Below are 18,755 nucleotides of genomic sequence, written 5' to 3'. Positions count from 1 at the left end.
AAATTTTAGATTTAAAGATTTTAGTGGCTCAATGGGACTACAATGTACTACCAGACAAAAAAGTTCGTGTCAAGCCCCTGTATATATTACCTTTATTAGTGATTTTTTTTTTTCCTCTTTTTTGTCCCCGCCGAACGAGTTCGAGCAGGGGACTATGAAACGGGCTCCGTACGTGTGTGTGTCCGTGTGTCTGTCCGTCCGTCCGTCCGTGTGTCCGTCCGTGTGTCCGTCCGTGTGTCCGTGTGTGCGTCCGTGTGTGATCAAAATCTTCAATTTGCTACTTCTCTGTCATTTATGAGCCAATTTTGATTCTGTTTGCTTTATATGATAGCACTACATGGGAGCTTTGAAACTTCTACACAGAATTTCAGTCGTGACCTTTGACCTATATTGTACATTTTGCTACAAAATGCTACTCCTTCGCCATTTCTAACCCGATTTCGATTCCGTTTGCTTTATGTGATGGCACTAGGTGAGGGCTTCAAAACTTCTACACAGAATTTTGACCTTTGACTTCTTTGACCTTGATTTTTTGACCTATAATGTACATTTTGCTACAAAATGCTACTCCTTCGCCATTTCTAACCCGATTTCGATTCCGTTTGCTTTATGTGATGGCACTAGGTGAGGGCTTCAAAACTTCTACACAGAATTTTGACCTTTGACTTCTTTGACCTTTGACCTTGATTTTTGACCTATATTGTACATTTTGCTACGAAATGCTACTCCTTCGCCATTTTTAACCCGATTTCAATTCCGTTTGCTTTATATGATGACACTAGTTGAGGGCTTCAAAACTTCTACACAGAATTTTGACCTTTGACTTCTTTGACCTTTGACCTTGATTTTTGACCTATATTGTGCATTTTGCTACAGAATGCTACTCCTTCGCCATTTCTAACCCGATTTCGATTCCGTTTGCTTTATGTGATAGCACTAGGTGAGGGCTTCAAAACTTCTACACAGAATTTTGACCTTTGTCTTCTTTGACCTTTGACCTTGATTTTTGACCTATATTGTACATTGGCTACAAAATGCTACTCCTTCGCCATTTCTAACCCAATTTCGATTCCATTTGCTTTATGTGATGGCACTAGGTGAGGGCTTCAAAACTTCTACACAGAATTTTGACCTTTGACTTCTTTGACCTTGACCTTGATTTTTTACCTATATTGCACATTTTGTTACAAAATGCTACTTCCGGCGGGGACATATGTTACGCACCGCATAATTTCTACTTTTCCTTGTTTCTGGATACCTGAAAACTCAAACCCATTCTGTGTTCTAGTTGCAAAGGAAAAGACAAATAAATAGGTGAATCAATATTTGTTTTAAAAAAACTTGAAAGTTGAAAAAAAATGATAACACATATTTACAAACAAGGATAAGAGCAAAAATGATTTTATGTCGGTGAGATAAGAGATAGTGTTATCTCCTCTCAAGTCTCCTTTTGACTGACAAAAAAAATTTTCAGTAATTTTTATTCTTTGATATTCGAAAAAAAAAAATATTGACTACATCTTATCAAATCCCACTCCATTTTCAACTTGACTTATACTGTAGTCAGATGAAATAGAAGAGTAGCAGTTCATTAAAGCTGACCCCCCCCCCAAAAAAAAAAAAAAAAAAAATTACAGAAACTTCAACTGTGTCAACTGATATTGCTTGGAATGTCATACAGTAAATGTATATGCTGATCTTTCAACAAGACTTATGGGCTTGCATGCAAATATTCACCTAAATCTTTTATTTGAAGTGAAGTTACAAGATTTTTCTTTCCTTCACATTTAGCTTCACAATGTAGCAATAAGTGAGTGATAATGACTTTGGAATGAGGATAGATGTTAGTGTCATAATCATTGCCCAAAGTATAGACATAAAAGAAATTCCGTCTTGATTGCTTTGTATGAAAACAGAAAAATCAGAGAAGTAAATGAATGACAATTGGGGGGGGGGGGATGGACACAAAAAAAAAAAAAATTAAGTATTGAGAGAGCAAGACACAGTGGCAGCTGCAGTGTATGATGTAGGTGTTTAGCAACTTTGCATTAATCATAGTAGGCCTACACAAAATTTCACAAGACAAGTGTTCATTTCTTTTTCTCAAATATGTGGACACAGAACTTATTTGCTTATTTGTTTTTATTATTCTTACTCATCAAAAAGTTTGAAGACTGACAATGAGTTGACACAAAAGTGGCAAGAAATAATGACATTGAAAGAGTGCATTCACAACAAGATTTCAAAGTTGCAAAGCATGGCATATGAAACAAGTTTAAGAATCGCATCAAAAACACAAAAATTAGCACCTAGGAGAGTTCGGTTACAGTTCGTTATTCCGAAGGTTCTTTAGTCCGAAAGTTCGTTATTCGGAAGGTTCGTTATTCCGAAGATTCATTATTCCGAAAGTTCGTTAATCCGAACATGTGATAAGGTTTGTTATTCCAAAGGTTCATTAATCCAAAAATGAATTTTTATAAGGTTCGTTATTCCGAAGGTTCGTTAATCCGAAAATGGAACAAAGCTCGTTATTCCGAAGGTTCGTTACGGACCCTATTTCATTTTTGGATCAACGAACCTTCGGAATAACGAACCCTATTTCATTTTCGGATTAACGAGCCTTCGGAATAGCGAACCTTATTTCATTTTCGGATTAACGAACCTTCGGAATAATGTACCTTCGGAATAACGCCACAAATATTCGGATTAACGAACCCTTTTTCATTTTCGGATTAACGAACGTCTAGATATAGGGAATTTGTGTGTTTCGGATTAACAAACCTTCGGAATAACGAACAGCACCCGAGAGTTCAGGAGAGAAATAAAGGCATTAAAGAGAGAGAGAGAGATGGGAGAGAGAAAGAAACAAGATATCTAGAACGACAAATATATCTAGAATTGACGATGATATGATGACATGTTTATTACAAATGTATTTTGCGACATGTTTTCTGTTTTGTTTTGTTTTGTTTTTTTCTTTTCTTTTCCATGAATTACCGGCGTTGATTTATTGATGTCATGTCTGTAATCAATAAGCCGTTATCAATATTGCCTCAAGAATGAATTCCTTCAAGCCATGGAATTTTCTTTCAAGTTCATTCATTCAATTCCAAGTCGCCTATTATTTTATCCTCGGGCATAACAAATTCCGAAATGTTTTGCGTGACGTGTGTAATGTTCTCATAGAATCAATAATTAATACGGGACAGACTGATATGAGGCAAAGTAGAAAAACAAAAACAAAACGAAAAACAAAAACAAAAACACGATCTGGGAAGATGTAGGCCAGAGCGGATTTTGTGGACGAGGCACGGGGAGTAGTACGAAGAGGAGGAGGAGACCGATTGATGAGGCGTCGGATAAGTGGTATCATGGATGATGGAGATGATAAGTTATGGTTGAGATGGGGCTTCAAGTTTCCGACTTTTTTGTGAGATAAAGAGATATGTCTGATGAAAATATGAAAAGGCAGACAATTCTAATAAGAGAAATTTGAAATGGCCGAGATATCCAAAACAAAGCAATCTTGATAAAAAGTGGGACCCACATTAAATTGGGATCGCTTTGTTTTACTTTGTTTTTGGATATCTCGGACACTTCAATACTAATTTTTATCAAATAAACTATAAATTCCTTTTAGAATTGTGATGTGCTCTTTAACATTTCATATGTGTTTTTTGATTATCCAGCAAAACGTTGAAAGGGGCCCTGAAATCCAAATGCACGTTGATTTGCGTTGATTTATGATACCCTCAACATCACTTTTGCGTTGAACCGAATATCTAGAAACATTCCATATATTTTTAACGAATTTTTTTCTTCTATTTTCCTTCAGATTACTTGGGAACGCCCACATAAAAAAAAAAATCCTTCCAAACCAATCAATATTAATATTCTTGAGATGACCTCATCTGTCAATCATTGCTGAAGTACTGAAATGTTTAACAAAAGACATTGGAATGCACCTTCCCCTCGATTCAGCATAACTTGCATGTTCCCTCGCCATGTCTTTTGTTAGTCACATTAATATTACAGAAACATGCAAGTTATGCTGGGTCGAGAGGAAGATGCATTCCAATGTTCAAATAAGGTTATTGACCTGAAGAAAGACTAAATCAAAGAAGAAAACCATGGAAGTACGTCAACACGATGAAAGGTAAATTAACAAGAACGTTGGAGAATCTATGTCAAAATCGATCACAGTACTTGTAGCCCCCATGGATTATTGTGATATCATTTTGAGGCGATTTTCCTCAAAAACATCATCCAGCAGAAAGTAAAAGTTGTTGGAGTGACTAGGAAAAGGATCTTTCAATTTATTTCTTCACTGGAGCCGGAAGTGCCGCGCTGATAAGCTGCATCGTTGTCGCGGCGCAAACTTTAATTTTCTTTTGGTGAAAACAAATTCCGAGAACCTTTTCATGCGTTTTCGCTACCACTTGTTAACCCTTCGACAACTATAATGGGCAACATATTCATGGACAACAGCAACGGAATTTTGAGATGGTTGTTCGTAAGTGGTGCCAGCTTGATTACACAATTTATGAAGTCCGCCTCCTGGCTAATTGGAACCTAACGATAATCGGAGGCATTTGTTTTGTTTACTACACACGGGCCAGTTTTGGGGTGATTCTTTTGCACTCCAGTTGTCGTCCCCCACCTTCTAAAAGAGAAGAAAATCCTTATTATGTATGTCAAATGTGAGCCGGTCTCTCTCTGAGCCAGGTTTCAGCCTATAGCGTTGCGATCACAAGCGGGCTTTGTTAAAACTTGTGACGCAGGGCATTTAAAACACCCAAGTGGCATTCACATTTTCATAAAAAACCCATCAGTAAATATAGAAACCTTTCTTTGCCATTCTATCTTCTAACCAACCTCTTTCAAATTTGAATAATAGTCTGCCCGCAAACAATAGATCCGTTACTGCTTACGTAACCGGTATCTACGCGCTTCATGCTGCTTTCCTCTCTTCTCGACTTACTTTTTTTTTACCCTGTGTGGCTGATTGAATGGGGCAAATCAATAGGGCTATTGTATGGCCCTAGCAGTCAACAATAAGCTGAAGGATTTGACGGTATTGTTAAAGATGAAGGAGGCTGCTTTTCTCTGGTCAGTTACGAGCCGCTAAGAGGCAGTACACCTTTTTCCACCTCTTTCGACCATCACATGCCTTTGTCTGCTGAGGTTGTGGGTTACAAGAGGGGCAAGGGAGAGGTGGAGGTGGGGGGGGGGGGGGGTGCTGGAGGAAGAACTGACAAGAGTGGTAAGTGACGAAGAATACAGCCGAGGAGATTTGCAAGCGACCGGACGGGACAGTCAAAAGAAAATCCATCTAAGCATGTCGGGGTGGTGAAGTCTACGAATATAACGGGAGATGATTAATGTTCTTCTACCCAACATCCAGCCCCCCTTCTTTTTCTTTTCCTCCAGACGATATCGATTGATATGCATCTCCGAAACTTACGAGACTGACACAAATAGCGACATTTCTTGACATGTCATTGATTTTACGAATAATAAATTAGAGGTCATTACCGAGCCTTTAAAAATCCGTTCACTCTACTTTTTGTTTTGTTCCATTTTGTTTTAATCAAACTTTTGAAGATACGAAGATTTCTTCTTCTTTTTTTTTTTTACCAATGAACTTGGATTTCACTAGCTGAAATGTTTATTTGAGCATGGATATATTAAGACACCTAACTATTAGTATTAGTATATCTGTAATGATTACCAGTTCTGAGATCCACTTATTTACCATGTGTCGACGAAGTAGGTCATCCGGAATCAATACTCTTTCTGATTTTTCTCCCTTTCCCTTCTCCTCTCCATCTATTAATCTCCCCTCTAGCAAGCACACACAAATGAACACACAGCTGTAATATACGATGATAATACAACCAAAATTAATACAAACGCCGAAGCAGTTAGCGCTCAAGATGAATTAAAAAACAAACGGAAGACAGTTGACGTATATGGCTCATTCATTCATTCCTGAGTTTCCTTTAGCATTCCTTCTTCAACAATATCGTGTACAGTGTACATGTATTTCACATGCATACATGAGTGAGTGTGTGTATGTGTGTGTAAGTGGGTGAAAGTTCACTATATCATACAGATTCTTATCATCTGATAACTGTTTACTAGAGTGACTTGCCATCGTGAATTCTGACGATCAGGAGCGCATAGCTACCTTGAACTTCACATATTTCGCCGGCTTCGAAATCGAAGATGTATATGTTTCGCAAATCCATGGAAATGACGCTGAACTGTGTTACAAAGCAAAATTGGGTTGTCATGGTACGTTGATACTGATACCATCAGAAGCAGATTTGATTTTAATTGCAGATCAACTCTTCGTTCATCAGTTTGGGGTATTTTTCGACCATAAAATTAAAGACACAACATCACACCTTTACCGTGGAAAGATTCTTGGAGGCTGTGTTTACCCTCGCTATTTGCATAAACCTTCGAGCCTTTTCAACAACTTCTGAGATACCAGAGCTCATCTGGCGCTCTCATTGGCTGAAAGCGGTCCGGTGTGCGGCCCAGCACAGGTGCATCTCGCAGGCAGGGTGGTGTGTGATGCTACGGTACACGCGGGTACTGGCTAGCATCGAATCAATCGTGTGGACATCACTGGACGTATACCGCAGTAATGCGACCGATCGAAACTTCTTGGAGGAGAAAAGAGAATCATGTCGATATGAAGGAAGACGAATGATGAATGAACATCGGATGTCGGGACATTTGGATTAAATCTTCATCATGTTTTCATGAAGTGGATATTTTTTGAGTTATGTGTCTTTTACACCGCGGAAAAACTGGAGGAGAAAGGTGCTTGCGATGGGTTGTGGGAGCGGCAAGTTAGCTCCCGACTCCCCGATTGTGGACAAGCACATCGACTGGGTGAAAACGGTGGAGACTGGCGGAGTACCGAACGGGTACAACACATCGGCCAAAGTAAGTCAGTACAACCGCATCAATAATGGAGAAAATAGACCACAGAAGAAGGCCCGGTGGAAGGTCAAGTTCGACCCAAGGGTCAACGCAAAATATGACATTAAGGCCCTTATCGGGACTGGCACGTACAGCCGAGTGGTACGAGTGGAGCACCGCTCCTCCAAGCAGCCCTACGCCATCAAGATGGTGGAGAAGAAGAGGGAGGGCAAGCAATTCTGGGAAGTGGAACTCAATATCTTACGCCGAGTTAGGCACACCAACATCATACAACTCTTGGAAGTGTTCGACGGCAAGGACAGAATCTACATGATCATGGAACTAGCCACGGGTGGCGAGTTGTTCGATAGGATTGTAACGAGAGGGAATTTTACGGAACGAGATGCCACGTACGTTTTGCATATGGTTCTCGATGCTATTCGCTATTTGCACGGACTTGGCATCACGCATCGAGACATAAAACCTGAAAACCTTCTGTATTATCATCCAGGAAATGACTCAAAAATCATGATTACTGACTTTGGACTTGCAAGTTATCGTAGGACAACAGAAGGGCCAGAGAATAACATGATGAGGACAATATGTGGGACACCAGAGTACATTGCTCCTGAAATACTCTTGCGAAAGCCGTACAATCAGTCGGTTGACCTCTGGGCTATTGGTGTCGTGGCTTACATCCTTTTGAGTGGTCGCATGCCGTTTGACGACGACAACAGGACACGGTTATATCGAAAGATACTCAGGGCTAAATATTCCTTCACTGGCGACGTGAGTGAAGCTAATTATGTATTCATCTAATATATCTGACATTCCTTTTTCTAGCTTCCTGCATCACCAAGATGTACATTTATTTACTGTACTGTTTTGTTTTGTTTTGTTTGTTGTTTTGTTTTATTTTATTTTGTTTTGTTTGTTTTGTTTTGTTTTCTATTTTTACATAAGGATGTGCATGGATGCATACATGTACATGTCATTTTACAGTGTAACTGTAGGTTGACTGACTGATACATTTTCATCAAAATATCTGAAACATAATGACAAGGCATATCATATAAGCACAAGGCCATGCATAAATGCTTCAGTCAAAGAATTATAGAGGCTCTCTCAATGATCCCAATCCTAAAAGAATGTCAGGTAAACAACAACAAAAGGACTTGAAGAAAAAGCTTTGTGCCAGGGGAAAAAATGGGGGGGGGGGGGGGGAAGGGGGAGAGAATTGGAAGCATTACCTGGGTATGTGATGAAACCTCCTAGCATGATTTCTGTCAGTTTAAATGCAAATACTCAAGTAGGTGCATGGGGAAATTGTGAAATGTCATTCCACAACATTTTTATAGAATTGGAGAGTTCATCCAGACCTTAAATGAGAAAGTTTGAAACTGTATAAATTTTACTCTTTTTACAGGATTTATTAGCAGCCTCTAATATGGAAATTATATGGAGTGATGTCATGTCCCCCCCCCCATGTCTCACACTGACCTTCACTCATATCTTCTCTAAGTTTCCTGAATAGTACATGTAATGAAAATGAAAATAGATCAGCACATCATTGTTCTGTTTCTATTAGCTCAGCAACAATGACAGTTTTAGAATGAAAGGTTGCACATGCAGTCGCAAAATTATCAAACCAACCTTTTTATTATAGAGTAGATGTATTGTGCACAAACCAATGTGGAATGACACAGTCATATCACCTCAGGCAGTTTTCATTCCGTGGTTGCAACCTATATCAGACAACTCCGGTGAAAATGGGTAAACTTAGGGATTCTATTTCAATATTTTGATTTTTCTGGTTCAAGTTTGATGACACTTTATTGATATCAACTTTGATAATGGAACAGTGAAATGATACTGCACTTTACAGTGCTTCAGTGAATTTATGCCACAGCAGGAAACTATGTGTAAGAAAAAAACAAACCTCCCTGGCTTCAGTACATAAATTGTACATAATTATGCCTGTACATACATGTATATGGATCATAAACCAGACTTCAGTTGGCCCAAAACAGTATTTGCACTATTCAACAGTGAACAAAGACATTTTTATTGTACAAGATCAACATCGGATGATGGCATGGCTGCGGTAATCATCCAGGTTCTATCTTTTTATGACATTCTGAGTCATTCTAGATTTTATGCTGTGTAAACCATGAAGCAATAAAAGCATGAAGGCCATTGGTTAATAGAGGCCAAAGTTCTTTCCCCAGGCAATTGAAGACTTGGTAATCTGTCCTTGATGGCCACCTTTTTCAGTGTAAAACAGATAACCATCACAAAGACAGGTGTTGCTGTGCATTTGTAATGACCTGTTCAACGCATATATCACTTGTCTGAGTTCTGTGAATTCATAGTGGAGTAGAAACTTTATAACAAGTGGGCTATCTACCATGGTAGTCTCTGCTGCTTAATGTACCCAGCAGTATAGCCACAACAGAATTCTCATCAATTTCTAATGGGAAATATTTTAATCTTCCTGATGCATTTCTGTTTTGATATAATGACAACCTGACCATATAGACTGATCTCTTTATTGTCAACCTAATTTAGATGGTGAGACATGTGTCACTTGTGTCTGGCATATGCAATGTAGAAACTGGGAGTTAGTCCGCAATCTTATTTTATCATTAATAACCAGTGCTTCTGGGGTATGCCTACATCATGTCAAGAAACTAACAATCTGTAGATTTAAGCATTAGAATGATATACATTGTATCTGAATTTCATGGAGATTATTCTTTTCTTTTGAGCCAAAATAAGATTTTTTTTAATCTTGTTTGTCCTTGGGGGCCACCATGAGGGCCACATTAATGTTGTTTAGAATACAATGGGTAACATATCTGAATTAAAATACCTTTTCCTTTAATGCCAAAACGAGCTACAATGTAAGCTGTCTGTGACATACAAGCATGTCTCAAATGAAACTGTATAGTTCTGGTGTGAATTAACACAATTTGAATGCTAAGCAAGTGCCTGTACCGGGAAATACCCTAGTATAAATTTGTAACTGGACTGTACCGCGACAAACCACATTGGTACAGTTTGTGATGGGAGATGCATATTCACATTGCCACCCATCCCACTTCAACTGGGGTACAGCTATGCACCAGCGGGACAAGTGAGCAATGTGAATGCAGTACAGGTGCTTACTTGGCACTAAATACCTGTACATGTAGGCCTACTGGAGAGATTCACACCAGAAGCAGGGCCTATACAGTTTCATCTGAGAAATGCTTGCAAATCACACTGGGCAAGAATAATAAATGATGAATGTTGCTGCCTATATCCCCCTCCCTTTGTTGCTGTACAGTTAGGCACTGTTGTCTTTGAGAATTCAAGTACTTGATTAAAAATAAATAGATTTATTAATCTCACATTTTCCTGTCAAGAGATGTTCATTCGGTATAGGCCTACTTACCTCAAATTTGAGTGTGCTACATGTACATGTATGTAGAACAAAAATGTAGCCTGGCCTCGCCTATTTCTTTCAAGAAATATCGTAGACATGCAGCCAAGTCTTGCATTATGCAGATTTGTGTGAACCCTTTTTTGTTCCCCCTTCTCCTCAACTTTGAATGTTTTGTGCATAGCTAGCTAGAAGTATAATCAAGCACCAGGGCTGCATCGAACAGTGAGACATTCTGGTATGTTTTCCCTTTGTTAACTCTCCTTCGTTGTCGGGAGAAATCTTATTTGGAAATAGTTTCACAGAGTCCTATTTTTACCAGAATGGTTCCCCCTTCATCACTCCTACACATGCCCCCAAGGGCATGATTTCTTATTCTACCTGCTGTGTACATCTATTCATGGATTTCATTGCTGGTGCAAACAAAGTGAAATGACCATTAGCAAAATGTGACCGGGACAATTGATCATGTCCAAAGCTCAGTTACTTTCAGACAGTCAGGGGGGAAGTAAGGGTGTTGTGTGTTTGTCCAGGTCGCTCAGGAGGGGGCGGCAAGATCCCAAGGAGGAGAGCAGTTCCTTGGGGCATGGGATCTGCGTGGGGGAACCAAATTCCAGCGGTATTGTCCAATCACCATTCAATTAGGTGGTACATACAACAGTTTTGTATCCGTTGTTGTACGTGTTACATGTAGGCCTATGTATTTATTGGAAGGATTTGGATGAGACAAACAACTTACACAGGCAAAGAAAATATGATTAGAATTTGTGTTGATGACTCTTTCCCGTTGCTGTCATGACTTTGTAAACTGACAAAGATCGAGGAGGTTTGAGAGAGTTCTGTCCCACCTGCCAGGTAAAGTTGAACAGGGCCCCATTTCATAAAAAGTTGATATGATAACAACTCTTGCTGGAATGACAATTGTCATGGTAACCAAAGAATGCAGCTTCCTGATTGGCTGTTGCTATGGGAAGTTGTCATTCCAGCAAGAATTGACATCCTAACATCTATGGGGCCCAGGTCATCTTAAACTGTGCTTTTGTGCTTACATTGAAAAAATGAAAGGCATTAAAGGTTGGAATGGATTTCATGGACATCAGTGGATTGCATTGGCCTGTCATATAACGTTAGTTGTTTAATCATTAATCTATACATGTAAGGCCGGGGGATGCTCAAAATTACTAAACAAAAAAGAAAATCCAGAGCCTACAACTTGTATAATCAGTCTTTTCTAATTATTGATTTCAAAGAATTTCAAAGAAATTACTGCAGTATGTATGATAGTCAAGTATAAGTTGTACTGTTTGTGATAGATGACTTCAGTGCAGGCCATACGAGAAATTCCAATGCCTTGCCTTTGAATGATTGGTCAACCATCAATTTGATCTTTGACCATTAGGGTCACTTCGCTGTAACCTCCAACTATTGGCCTAAACTGTAGCTACTAGGTCATTGCCAAGACCCAGAGAGAAGATGAAAGTGAAAGTAGAAGAGCCAAAAATCCTTTGATTCCCTCAAGGCAAGTGCTAGCAGATTAGAAGAAATACCTTTGGGTCACATGACTGAACAGGAAATGGACATTACTAAAATCAGTTTTGACTGAAGGGCCACTGCTTGTTTCAGAAAAATGACACAAAAATCTGGGGAAAAAATGTGTGTTTATATTTTCATTCAATTTTCAAAATATTTAATATTGCAAGAGCAAGTAAGGTCAAGTTTAGGTAAAGATTGTGGCAATTGCATTCTACCAGGATTATATTTTCAGTGAAGAAGCAGAAGAACAGAGTGAAAGAGAAAGCATATATACACCTGATCAGTGTTCCTGTGAAGTCATATTGGTCAAAACAACTACACTGTTGATTTTTCATGTGCTTTTAGGTGTTACATAATTCTGTAAACTTAATTTTAACTAGTTGAGAGCTGAACCAGCACAGAGACATGCCTCTACACTAAAGTTAAGCCTGAATTCTTTAAACATTGACTACTTTCAAAGTTTTGTAGTATTCAAGATTTCTGTTGATTCTCCTGCTGATGCTGTTGAGGCATGACTAAAGTATAATTTTTGTACCACTCACCAAAAACAGGCATTTGGGCAAGGGTCCTTTACATTTCAAGAGTGACTTTGACCTACAGAGAGATTCAGTTGCCCTAAGGCTGGGTTCACATAGAAGTATACGGTATATGGTATTTGCTATTCTCTATACGTTATACGGGCATGGCGGGTCACATAAGGTAGCACACGTGTATTCTTTTGGCATCTATACGTACAATGTACATGTACCTGAAGTTTATTTCTGTTTAAAAAAAAATAAATAAATAAAAATTCTACATAACTTATTGACATTCGAAAATGAACTTGTTTTGGCCTAACTTACATGTAAAGCAGAGAAATCACCTCTGCAAATTATTGAACTTCTAAATACAATATAACTTTTAATGATTTTTTTTTCAATGGGGTTACTTCAGCCAGTCAATCAAGATGGGGTTATTTGAGCCATATGATTTTACACACTAAAAAACTAAAATTTTGTGTATTTGTTTTTCTTTTTGTGGTGGGATGGGGGTGGTCGTGAGGGAGGGGAATTTGTTAGGAAATACTGTAGTTATGTTTCCAAATATTCATTTTAACATTTTAAACATGTATCAGCCTTATTGATTTTATTAGTTATTCATATTTTTACTTTGATGACGTCATTTTTATGGGGGGGGGGGTAGCTTAATTCTACTACGCCATTCCAGCTCTGTTATAAACAATATTTTCTTGGATTAAATCTATTTCCACATTATTTTCAACTTATTATCAGAATAATTAAGTAATTAATAAAATATTTCAATGAAATGAGTACCAAGAAATCCTATTACTTGTAACTTACCTTATCTAACTAAAGCACACAATCAGAACACCAGATGCCACACCCGAACAGGATGGTATACGCTGCACGAAAATCGAACAAGCACGATTCCCACTATACTATACTATACACAGCTATACGGCATTTTTGAATAGTGCCCTCTTACATTGTATGTGACCCGGTATTAGGAAATCCTATTGTTCGATTCAAGCTATTCGCGTGCACTCGAAAACAGGCACCGTATACCCGAATGGTGTACTCCTACGTGAACCCAGCCTAAAGGCAGGCAGGAATGCCATGGGGTCTGTTACACTCTGCCTGTCAAAAGCAGTTTGATTTTGTAATGATACTCATTTATTCTGTGAGCACACCTTGAGCTGGCAATGTATGCTTTAATATACAAATGATGCACAGGATAGAGTGTTGTATTAGTGAAGGTGCGGCGCGCTCGAGAGTATTGACAATGGTGCGACATGCACGAGGCGCAGCCGAGTGCATGTTTGCAACCGTTGTCAATACTCGAGAGTGCGCCGCACCTTCACTAACGCCACGAAATGATCCTGTGCATCATTTGTTTTATAAAATGGGTCGAAAACTAACAGCATTATTCATGTACCTTTGTGGGTCAATACCAGTCAGCTACATGTAGCACTCGCTCAAAAGTCAAGATGTCCGAAGATGTTCGTCCCAAACATTTACGCACGTCGCACTTGGAAATCCCGCACATAAGTACTGTACGTACGTATAAGAGTATACGTACGCCACGTGTTATGCACAAGAAAGGCCGCCGGCTGTTGTGGCAGTCCGCGGCCTGAACTAGAAGTTGGTTACAGGATTGACGGCGCGTATAGTAGCGCATGACGCACTTGTAACAACTGATTGAGTGCGCACTGCTAGTGTAAACATTGTGACGTACGTCAGGCCAGGGAGGTGGAAGAGAGACTCTTCTTAGTGCATTTACTAAGAAATTAATGCACGCACATGTGACTCATTTCTGCGCTTCCAATTGGCTACATTCTTGAACCCATTTTATAAAGTTCATTATTATGAATTTGAACAGCCAAATAGGAGCTTGAGAACTGTGAAGAATATGAAATAACATGGCAATCATGGTATGCGAAGTTTCAAGTTGTCACTCAGTCTAATTTGAAATATGATACATTAAGTGCGTGCCCCTGTTGTGACATTAACATTACCCCTGTGGTCTGTATTGAGCTTTATTAGACTTCTGATGTCAGTTTGTTTTCTGGATTACTCAAACACATACAGTACCATCCAATGTGTAGGTACTCTTCTCATTAAACATGCATAAATTGTGATTAACATGGTGGTAGAAAAAAAAGTGAATATGATGAAGGATTTGTTTATGTTTTCCCTCAAAGGAAATGAAAATAATCATTCAAAAGCTGTCATTTCTGAGCACATTATCGGCTGGCACTAAATACCAAGCAATGAAAAATAGGACTATGAGAAGTTGACAAGTAATGTATTTATTTAGTCAGATTAAAGTTATTGAATCAAATACTGTTTTGATCTGGTAATGATACAGGTAGGATGATGCATGCAGAGAGCTGTTTTTGTGTGCAGATACAATGTTCAGCAGATGGGCAATTCAAGTTAAGATAAACGATTCTTTCATCAAGTTGTTTTAGTCTGGTCAGGTGATGCTTCAATCTTATATAGAGTCCTGATAGAATGACCCTGTTGTCTAGAACTCCGTGCTTTGTATCTGACTCAATGGGCATAAATCACCATTTGACAGGCATTTAAGGGTCCACTGCAGCCTACCTCTTCCCACCTCTGACATATATGACCTGTGTTTCCATGGTAACCATAAAACAATGGCTGTCCTGCTGAGGTGAAAGTTGGCGCAGTGCCATCGTGTGGAAAGTTGTGAAGGAAAGGGAGCACAAGTAAAATAAGCATCCCATTGTTTGGTGGACCTTTGAGGTCATGTCGCCTGATTGTGATATACAGGTGTCTTACAGATATTTTCAAAGTTCCCTTTCCTACACCAGTCATCATGGCATTTTACATTTTCTTCTGCATGATTTTTATGTCATTGTTTTGCTCTCTTTCTCTGCAGTAAAGGATTTATAATGTGCATTGTTTTTTCGACTTCATGGTTCCCATGTTCCCCCTGCCTGTTTTGAACACTTGTGCTTTGATGGGCTTCATAGCACAATAGCTCTCTTCAGGAAGGTTTCTAAGCAGGAGTTCTCTGAGTTTCAAGATTTGAAGTAGACTACATAGTTCTGTTTGTGTGTGAATATGTGTATTAGTGTGTGTATGTGTGAATTTGAACAGATTATTTTGTATTATTCATCTTGGAAGAATGTGGGATGCCACTGCATTCTATATACAAATTTTCAGTGGTGAATTGTTTAGATGCAGTGTACATTTGTAGCAAAACAAAGGCATTGATATGTATGACAGGTTTATAGATTGCTAGATGGGATAGAAAGAAAATAAAGAAGAAGAAATCCTATTTAGGCCTACTTAACTATTTTATATCATAAAATGGATTTGTCACAGTTGTTGATTACAAACAATAACATACAAACTGATGTTTGTTTGTTTGTTTGTTAAATTGATTTTTACTATTCTGGTTTCATTGTTAAAGCAGAATACTGTAAAACATGATATATTCGCGGCATGAAATTTTCACGAATTGGAGCTGACAGCCTTTTTTGTGGCATGAAATTTTCACGAAGTGCCACTGGCGTTCAATGCATATAGTGTAAACAAGAACTTTCGCGTGCATTTTAATTTCGCGAATCTTGGCGCTCGCGAAATTCGCGAAATAAAGTGCACGCGAAAATTCCTTGTTTTACAGTACATGCATGCAGTATATGGGCCTACCAGATATCCCTGGGCCTACTGACTGTTGTACTCCAAAGCTGTGTGAGAGTCCATGTACAGTACTTGGGTGTTTTCTTCTTGTCTTTTTCTATTTGCCGCAAGGAGAATTCTTTGCTTTTGCTTACTGTATAACCTCGTGAAGAGTTGTGCAGCAGGATGCTTTTTCTGTCTTGGTCTTGACCAGGGTAACTATACTGAACTGAACAAGATGACAGTGATATCTGGAACTATGCGGTGTTGAGATAGAGGGTCAGTCTCAAATTCCCAATGCATCATGGGATGTTACAGTCATGTGGTGGTTTAAAGTAAGTATGGTAGAATTAGATATAGATGGTCCTCCTTTGCTGACCACATATCAGTTGTGGGATGGTCTTTGGTCAAGACACAAAGAAACCCTCTGTGCAAAGAGATTGTGTGCTTAGTTTGTGAACGAGTTAAAACTATCTGCATCCCCTTCTCCAGTAAACCCATCCATTCAGAGTTTGAATGCTCCTATTCTGCACATTTAAATGCCATTCAGAAGATAGCTGTCCAGCACTGAACCTTTTTATCATTGAATATCTCGTTGTACTCCCATCCCTCCAGCTCCCATTGTGCACTTTGTTTGCTCAGAAGAATAAAGATTCTGTGATCCGCTCTGTTTTTCTGGAAGGAACAAAGAGGTGGGGATAATGGGGCCCATAAAAGAGAGCACATAGCGCCCTTCTCAACTCTGGCTGGATGCTTTGTGTAGGGGGTGATTTAGCAGATGAGGGTGTGAGGGCATAATTCTTCCCTTGTTTTTGCCAACTTTGAGACAGGATAAGCCACAAAGAAGAAGGGTTTTAGAAGGAAAAATCATTGTTTGATGACTCGTCAGTCTTTCACTTCCCTTCCAAAGAGGATGAATGCATACCCATGCTGGTTGTTAGCATCTGTATGTTCTTTCAACAACCATGAGTGTAGGGAAATTCAAATATTTGTTACTGGATAAATGGTGTCAAAAAGAACTGGGCCCTTTATGCTTTATTGTAAAGATACGTTGCGTTAAATGTGGCATTTTCCCTTCCATATACTAATTGCATGATGGTCGACATTAACAAACATAGAAATGCTTTGAACATGGGAAGATGAACTAAAAATGTTATCACAATTGTTCATTGCTTTATTTGAGGTGTTTGTTTTGTAATTTATATAAACATCCCAAATGACATTCAATTTTAAAAAGAAATTAGTGTAGAAATTCGGATAGGTGCAATAATTATCTTCGGGGTGTACAGTTTGAAAATCTTGATACACCATTTAAAAAAGTGTTGTTTTTTTTTGAGAAATTAAGAAGTAAACATGTTGGAGCTGTTGGAATAAAGCAAAAGATAGTTGAAAAGAAACTCCCCAGATCTTTTTATTCTCTTACTCAGCATGGAGATTACTGCACCAAAGATGAATATCTCCAGACCCAAATGATTTGATTCCTTTTATCATAATGCAGTGATATTATGAATCTTTCAGTAACTTCAGAACGTTGTAAATGTCTTGCTATGATATATAACAAAACATTTTCCAAGCTTGACTACATGCTACGGAACAGGATTTCGCCAGTAAAGAAGAGTTGTAACTTTAAAGCTGTGGCACAACAAGTACAGTATTATTCTTGATTTCAATTGTTGCTCTTACTGCAAAGTTTATCTTATGAAATCAAATATTATTTTGAAGTCAGAATGTCAGTTATGCCCTAATGTAAGTTTATCACCTCAATTTCACTTGATCTGGAAAACATTGTTTGAGAGAAAAATAGATATGGAATAATGTTAAGTCTTTCAATTGACAGAATAATGCATGGAGCATCAATAAAGGAGATGCACACACATAACCATATTATATTACATCCCCCCCCCCTAACTGGGATATTTATTATTTTACATCAAACATATATTCATCTAAACACATAATACATCATAATATTTAAAACAAAGTATTTTGAAAAAACAGACAATGAAATATCGTGACTCAAATTGTGTTACATTTTGCGAGGAGTTTCTTTGAAGTTTTGATGAGGGAACTAACCCCCCCCCCCCAAAAAAAAAAAAAAAAAAAAAAAGCAAAAACACTCATATCACCAAGCCATCTGCTATTGGCAGAGGTTTGTCCTCTAAGAAAGTTGAAATGATACTGTGATTGTGCAAAAAATAAATATATCCTTTCCTAACATATGGCCCATGGCATCCCAGTGCATACAGCTAGACTCCCTTAGTAAACCATACCTACAACCTGTACCTTCATATTGTTGTATGTAGTGACTAAATAGATTATATTCTATAAAAGAATATATGAAGTTGATCTTGTTTATCATTTGCCGTATGATTCAGTAATGTCTTGAAACTAATGTTGGTACACAGGTCTGTTTAAATGTCCTTGCTTTCACTTTGAAAGCAGCATTAAAGGTAGGGGATACCTTTTACAGAACTCCCAAAATGCAGCAAAACATGAAATATGAACCTCAGGGGACTTGTTTAGGCCACTGCTTAGAAATTTGGAAGTCAACAGTTATCTACAATTTGAATAATGCACAAAACTCAACTACTCAGTAGTTCTGTGTGTCAGCCACACGCAAGCCTTTTTGTTGCAGTCTTCTGTATTTTTTTTTATTTATAAACACAAATCTAAAAGTATAAGAGCTGATGTTGTAATAACATATAGAGTGT

The 18,755-nt window shown here is 38.4% G+C and overlaps 1 protein-coding gene across 1 annotated transcript in view; it reads left to right on the top strand.

The window, feature by feature from the left end:
- The first annotated feature begins 6,654 nt into the window (after positions 1 to 6,654).
- Positions 6,655 to 18,755, top strand: part of LOC140232960 (serine/threonine-protein kinase H1 homolog) — a 31,083-nt gene continuing 18,982 nt past the window's right edge. Inside the window, exon 1 of the mRNA XM_072313071.1 lies at positions 6,655 to 7,725. Coding sequence (XP_072169172.1) covers positions 6,844 to 7,725 — 882 coding nt within the window. The 5' untranslated portion in view covers positions 6,655 to 6,843. The remainder of the gene's footprint in view (positions 7,726 to 18,755) is intronic.

This window comes from Diadema setosum, chromosome 9 (assembly GCF_964275005.1).
Source record: "Diadema setosum chromosome 9, eeDiaSeto1, whole genome shotgun sequence".
Classification (NCBI taxonomy): domain Eukaryota; kingdom Metazoa; phylum Echinodermata; class Echinoidea; order Diadematoida; family Diadematidae; genus Diadema; species Diadema setosum.
Note: the sequence above shows the minus strand (reverse complement) of the source record. Positions and strands in the feature narration are given on the sequence as shown.